This window comes from Eurypyga helias, unplaced genomic scaffold (assembly GCF_000690775.1).
Source record: "Eurypyga helias isolate BGI_N326 unplaced genomic scaffold, ASM69077v1 scaffold21403, whole genome shotgun sequence".
NCBI classification, from domain to species: Eukaryota; Metazoa; Chordata; class Aves; order Eurypygiformes; family Eurypygidae; genus Eurypyga; species Eurypyga helias.
Window position 1 is genome coordinate 21919 of NW_010242352.1, and position 7569 is coordinate 29487.

Consider the following 7569-nt stretch of genomic DNA (forward strand, 5'->3'; position numbering starts at 1 on the left):
AGGAAAAACAGTCACTAAGCATGAATTCCTTCAAAATAATACACCTTCCCCTTCACTCAGGAAGGAAGATACTCTTACAACAGGTCTGATAGGCTGCAATATCTTCTAGTCAATCTGCTTCTGAGAGGTGCTTGTGGTTCTTCCTCTGTGGTGGCAATTTCCACCTGCTGAAAGCAAACAGACAAACCCCTTTTCCTGACAAGGTGGTTTTTATAATTCCTGAGGAAAAAAAGAATTTCCTTAACTGAAATTCTCAGAAAGATGTTTACTATATACAACTAAATTACACTCCTATACAGGGAGAAAAAAAAAACAAAGGAAAATAGAAATGCTCTGGATTATGGATCTAGGTTGTATAAAACCCAATAGTATTGTATTTAGATGTGTAATTTACATAAAATATTCAGAAGTGGCTCAGTAAGAGGTGATTATATGTAATGTTCATTTCACCTTTTGATTTCAAAAATCACCATTTCTTTTTATTCTCCTTAGTTACCTCAATGATTTGGACAGGTTAGCAATGCCGGACTATGTACCTAGTGAGCAAGATGTTTTGCACTCCCGAGTGAAAACAACTGGGATTATAGAGACTCGGTTTTCTTTCAAGGACTTGAACTTCAGGTATGAAAGCTGTATTTGACAGTTTTCTGTGGTTTTATCTTTAGGTATTTTCTTTTCAAAGGTATTGACCTATTATAATCTTGCTAATCTGATTGTGATTTCTTTGAATCCACTCTTGTTTTATATTTTGAAACAGCCAAAGAAGAAAGATATTTTAGTACAAATGCTCCAACTTTAAGCATATAATGGACTGTTATTAAGAGATTTCAGAATATCAGGTTCTAAAAGGACATTTTTACATATGTATGTGTCTAAAAAGCATTATTTGAATCCTGCCATTTGAATAATTGTTTGTGACATTTATGAAATTTGCCTACCTAAATGTCCTTAACAGCATGCAAAACACTTGATGAGTACTAATTTACATGCACTCTCAACCTTTCACTCTCTTCTTTTGAGAACAGAAATAACTGCTCTTAACACTGGAACGCATTACAGTTGGGAAAAAAAAAATGTTCCATGGGAAGTTTCAGTATTAGCATTAATGCCTTCATGCTCATTTAAGGTGAAAACCAGTATGTTAAGGAAAAAAAAAAAATAAACCACTTGAAAAGTGTCTCTGAGAAATTTGATGGAAAATAATTGACACTTTCAGATACTCAAGATTTTGTTATGTTTGGTGAAACAACTGAAAACATCTTATTCCACATGAAAATGTCTTTGAATTATGATAGTTTCAGTGTTCCATAATGATTTTCTCTATGGACTGCATCCCATTCAATCCTTAATTTAAAGGCTGGGATGCATAATGAGGAATGTAGTCTAGACAAGAATCTGTAGAGATAAACAGATGTACAAAGCATCAGGATTATAACTTTTTCTTTTTTCAATGGGCTTCCTTTTTTCTCTTCACCTGGCAATTAAACAGCCCCCAAACTACCTGTGCTACCACACAGGTGCTTTGACACAACGGAGATTACACATACAAAATCAGGTTCTGAAGCAGATGCCCTACAAATAAATTATTATCACCTATTAATACACTGCTCACTCGTGAATATTTAGCACTTACCCACAAACATTACAGTGCAATGTCATAGACATCATCTTCTTTTTCTCTGATTAACCTATTTCCAGACAGCCTTGTATATTGGAAATCTGAGCACCTTCAGTTCAACCACAGTTTATGTAAGAAATAAAACCAAAATCAGGATGGAGAAAGAAATTCTTGGAATGTAAACCCTCTTTAACACGAATCATAGAATAGTTTGGGTTTGAAGGGACCTTAAAGATCAAATAGTTCCAACCCCCCTGCCATGGGCAGGGACACCTTCCACTAGACCAGGTTGCTCAAAGACTCATCCAGCTTGGCCTTGAAGACAGCCAGGGATGGGGCATCCACCCCTTCTCTGGGCAACCTGTTCCAGTGCCTCACCACCCTCTCTGTGAAGAATTTCTTCTGTACATCCTATCTAAATCTCCCTGTGTTCAATTTAAACATATTACCCCTTGTCCTTGTCCTGCCTTTGTTAAAATTCTCGCCCCCCAGCTTTCTTGTCGGCCCCTTCAGGTACTGGAAGGTGCTGTAAGGTCTCCCTGGAGCCTTCACTTCTCCTAAGTATTTTTAAAAGGAGACCTGATCTGCATAGTTCCTATCCTGCTGTAGTTTCCACTGATGTTCTTGGAAGAGGCTGACTGCAATCAGGCAAGCTTTATTTTAGTCTTCAGGTCTCACTATATGTACCATTAGAACAAAGGAACATAAAGCTAGTCCCATACCTATGGCAAGGTTTTCCAAGAATAGTGCTGGGAGAACATAGAGCTTTCAAGGCTGAATTTGACTGTCTTGGTAAAAGAAAAAGATAACCTTAGAAATACATTTTAAATCACTCACAGAGGGACTTCTCTTTTACATGTACATGTGTTAAGTTCTGGGCCAACATGAAAAGAGCTAAGCAAGCTCAGGTCAGTACAACAAAACTGTCCATAAGCATTGCCTCTGGCCCTGATCTTGCCCTGTTTTAACTGACTTCTCATGAATATTCACTGGGCCATATGCTAAAAGATTGCAAGAAGTGAATACAGATTCATATGATTAGGTATGCTTGTGAAACTTTACTGCAGACTAGATTTTGAAGCTTCCCCCTCCCAGTCCCTCCTCAGTCCCTAACCCTGATTTCAGAGTTACACACCACAAATCAAGGAAGACACGTAATGGCAGGTGACTTTGGGGCACTAATCGTAGCCACAAGTCAAGATGCCTCATTCATACTGGCCTCACTCTTCAGTGAGCACACTGAACTCAGTGAAGATATGTTTGGAGGAATGCCATCACTGTTATCAAAATCTTGCTCCACAACAGATTCCTGATTTCCTAATAATTCACATTTATAGACACTCAATGATCAGAGAAAGAGATGTACTAGAAATGTACTAGAAAAAAATAATTTTCCCTAATTACTCCTCAGCTGCAGAAACAGTTCATCACTAGCATTGGGAATGGTTTCATTTCCTCTAAGCAGGATGAAGAACGATAAACAGTAACCTTTGTTTCCATCAGCTGCATTGCTGATGGCGAATAAAACAGAGGATCAATATACAGCAAAATATGGTGTTTGGGTAACAAATTATTCTTGCTCTGATTACTACTGACACGGGTTTTTTCATACTGAATCCCAATATTTTCATTGCTATAAAAATTGAGCTGTGTTTAATTTTCAGGAGATACAGCCAGAGGGTAAGATCAAATGCATTTTATTGAAGGAAGGGATAATGCAACAGGGCATTAGGTTTTACAGTTTTAAGTTCAACAACAGGCAGCACAGGGAAAAGTCATAATGCACACAAGTAAACAGAAAAAGTAAATGTAGGTTAAATTTGATAAATTTACATATGTTTTCTCCTTTCTAATGCACTTCGAAAATATTCAAGTTTGGCACCTTTAACTTCAGAAAAAAAGTGAAAAGAAAGCCTTATCCCTTCTCACTGAAGAACTGCAAATTCAAGTCACAATTTTGAAAGCTAGTGCTAAGCACAACGATGATAGAATCATAGAATGGTTTGAGTTGGAAGCGTCCTTAAAGATCATCCAGTTCCAACCCCCTGCCATGGGCAGGGACACCTTCCACTAGACCAGGTTGCTCAAAGCCTCATCCAGCCGGGCCTTGAAGACATCCAGGGCTGGGGCATCCACAGCTTCTCTGGGCAACATGTTCCAGTGCCTTACCACCCTCTCCATGAAGAACTTCTTCCCGATATCTAACCTAAACCTCCCCGCTTTCAATTTAAACCCGTTACCCCTTGTCCTGTCACTACAGGCCCCTGTAAAAAGTCCGCCCCAGCTTCCTTGTAGGCCCCCTTCAGGTACTGGAAGGTGCTATAAGGTCTCCCCAGAGCCTTCTCTTCTCCAGGCTGAACAAGCCCAATCCTCTCAGCCTGACCCCATAGCAGAGGTGCTCTAGTCTCTGACCATCTTCATGGCCTCCTCTGGAATCGCTCCAACTGATATATCCTTCTTATGCTGAGGGCTCCACAGGTGGACACAGAACTGCAGGTGGGGTCGGTCTCACAAGAGCAGAGCAGAGCGGGAGAATCACCTCCTTATGCTTCTCCTTATACAGCCCAGGGTACGGTTGGCTTTCTGGACTGCCAGCACACCCTACCAAACAATGGTAGATTTGATGATGGCTCCATCTCTGTTGAGCCCTAACTAGGGCCATAACTAGGTCCCAGATAGGTATACTCAGTTGATTTGGGGCCCTGTAGAAAAAGTCCATAAAAAGTTCATATGATCCTACCCAAATGAAATTAATGCAGAGGAGGACAGACCTACGTTTTCCTCTCTTCAGATGAAGGGATTGCTGGTCTCATGCATTGCTGCTTAAAGAGCAACTAATGAGATTGATAGGGCACTCAGACGCATGCTTCAGGTTGTTCCGCTAGCTAAGTGATCATGCCAGGGCAATGAAAAGGTGACTGAGTATGGATCTATACAGCCAATTAAACATAACCAGTGGTCAACCCGTGACTGGCTTCCAGTCATACGCCTTATTGATCAAAGTGTCAGTTTACTACAAGCAAAACTATGAAGTGACAAATTACTCTGGATTTGAGGGTCTTTTGTCAATGTTTCACGTATGAACTCCGTCCTGAATAAATCCTTGCCTGCAGGGCTTAGAGCTACACTGAGCTCTCACACACAGCTCCACTTCCTCAACATGGAATGCCACCTGAAAATACCGAATGCATTTCCCATGTGCAGGTGTTTAAGCATTTATGTTTCATTTTATGCCTATTACAAAGCCGTAAGTAATAGATAGTACTTGTTGACCTGTTGGGATAGAACAGACCAATATTTGGAAAAGCTAGAAATTAGTCATTCATGTCTAGTTGCACTCTACACAGTAACAGCATGACTACATCCTTACTAGTTAGTGCTTTACATTGTACATGTATTATTTTTTCTGCAAAGGATGTTTGATGTGGGTGGACAGCGATCAGAGAGAAAAAAGTGGATTCATTGCTTTGAGGGAGTTACTTGCATCATATTCTGTGCCGCACTCAGTGCCTATGACATGGTTCTGGTGGAAGATAAAGAAGTGGTGAGTCAGAAAAGACAAACAACCCTTTTTGCTGCTAAGATTTAATGTACTCTCTGATGGCATCAGGACTATTCCTGTTCCCTGATAACCATTTAAAGGCTATTATGCTGTATTGGTTCTTGCCAGTAAAGAACATTGCAGTAAAAATGACATGTGGGGATGAGATTTGTCAGTCTCTCATGTTCACCTTTTGCACCTCAACAGAACAGAATGCATGAAAGCCTTCAGCTGTTCAACAGCATCTGCAACCACAAGTGCTTTGCAGCCACTTCCATTGTGCTGTTTCTAAACAAAAAAGACCTCTTTAAAGAGAAAATAACAAAAGTTCATCTGAATATCTGCTTTCCTGAGTATAATGGTAAGTTTGGGGTTCTCAGAAGAAAACACATTCTTATGATTAGTGGAGGGCATGAACAGAAGGCTAAGACTTGACTCAGGTCACCTATATATAACCATTTAAATCTTGTCTAAGCATCTAGCCTTTCTCTCAGACGAAAGGTATGGGATAGACATGGCCAGAATACAATTAACCTCACCTACTCATGACGCTTACCCTGGGGTGGGGGGATCTTCTCTCTCTGGAGATCCTCATTTCTCTCCGCTGGTGGTAAAGGAAGCTGAGAGGCCTAGAAGTTTCAGATGGCTGAAAGGATGAACCCAGCCAATATTTCAGTACAAGTGCGTGGCTTATCACTCACACACCCCATAAGTGAATCCAGGGGTTTTGTCCCTATTTTGAAAAACTATCCACTTCAGGAAAGAGGACTTCTGGTCAGGCATGGTGGGCACTTAATTACAAAATTTCCATACTTAATTCATGAAGGGAAGGGAAGGGAAGGGAAGGGAAGGGAAGGGAAGGGAAGGGAAGGGAAGGGGGAAAGGGAGGAAAAAAGAAAAGAAAATTATTGTTTAAATATGTCCTTTCTTTCACTGTTCTCTCCACTAGGACTAAATACATTTGAAGATGCTGGAAATTATATCAAGAAACAATTCCTAGACTTGAACATAAGGAAAGAAGATAAAGAGATATATTCTCACCTGACATGTGCCACAGACACCCAGAATGTCAAGTTTGTATTTGATGCAGTCACAGACATAATAATCAAAGAAAATCTGAAGGACTGTGGGCTTTTCTAGCCATTCATTCCCTTGCTCATAGCCTGACTTCATCTCTGTCCACTTTCTTCTTTTCATCCTGTGTGCTGACTGAAATAAAAAACACGAGGGAAGAAACATTATCAATTAGGCTTTCATTAGCTGTCAGTTGAAGCCTTGAGTATAACCTGAGCATTGCAGAACAACACCGACTTTCTGTTTGTCCTAAAAAGATTGAAGAAAATGTTCCCCCTCCACAGAGATGACAACTGCTGATAAATCCTGCTGGAACCAAAGGGTAATTCCCATTTAACCAATATCATTTGAAGATAATCAGAACTTTTCAGGAAACTGAGGCCACCTCAATATCCTGTGTTTTCTAGTGATGGGGAAGTGGGAAGGTAATACGTAACAGATAACTGGCTTTTATTTTATTTAAAGCCTTAAGAAGTCTATAACATTAAACAATACCAGCTGATAATTTTCATTCACTACTTCTGTGTATTCATGCTACATTCACAGCTAAAAATGGCATACCATTAATTCAACAAAGGCAAACCACCCCAAATTAACTGGTGTATGACAAAGAGTAGTGCAACCCTGCATGTTTAATTATATTGGATTTTTTAGAAGAGCTATGGGGCACGTACATAAAAACTGCACATGTATAAATGCTGCTATGCAGTTTGGGGAAAAAAAGAAGATGATGAAGGGTAGTTTTTGAATCCTTGAGGGAGTGTAAAATATTGTAGTAACTGTTAGTTCCTGCATAGGCCATAAAGACAAGTTGAAACATTTTTGTAACAATGAAAAAACCTAACTTTTTTTAATAATAATTAATAGTCCTGCTACTGGACAGTTTATCCAGTACCCTGGGATTGCACCAGTCATTTCCACCAGTGCAGAGCAGATATAAACCCACTGGTGCTTGTGGCAAAAACATAGCCTCGAGACTTTGGCACAGAGGTCTGTCCTCTATGCAGAGAACTTGCTAATGAAGAACCACTCCCCTTTAACTCCTCCTGATTTACTCTGACTATAACTACAGAAGATACTTAACTCCATTAAACAGAATGGGAGTATACTGGGTACTCATTGTGTTCTGTTTAATTCGTTATTGAAAACAGCAGATTAGGCAACTTGGTCACTGCACAACAGTCCTGCAAGATCTCCACATAATCAAGGTCCTTGGTCTGTGCAGGTCTCCCAGCAGAAGTAGGAAGAGGAGAGCTAGAATATGTTTTGCATTGTCTGGATTTCTACTGCTGCCTGATCTGCAATGCTTCACTTGACTAATCCTTTGTTTGTACGG

The 7569-nt window shown here is 40.0% G+C and overlaps 1 protein-coding gene across 1 annotated transcript in view; it reads left to right on the top strand.

Moving 5' to 3' along the window:
• Positions 1-6394, top strand: part of GNAT3 (guanine nucleotide binding protein, alpha transducing 3) — a 25044-nt gene extending 18650 nt beyond the window's left edge. The window contains exons 5-8 of the mRNA XM_010149056.1: positions 493-621; positions 5033-5162; positions 5367-5520; positions 6109-6394. Of these exons, the coding sequence (XP_010147358.1) occupies positions 493-621; positions 5033-5162; positions 5367-5520; positions 6109-6299 (604 nt within the window). The 3' untranslated portion in view covers positions 6300-6394. The remainder of the gene's footprint in view (positions 1-492; positions 622-5032; positions 5163-5366; positions 5521-6108) is intronic.
• Positions 6395-7569: the final 1175 nt, after the last annotated feature.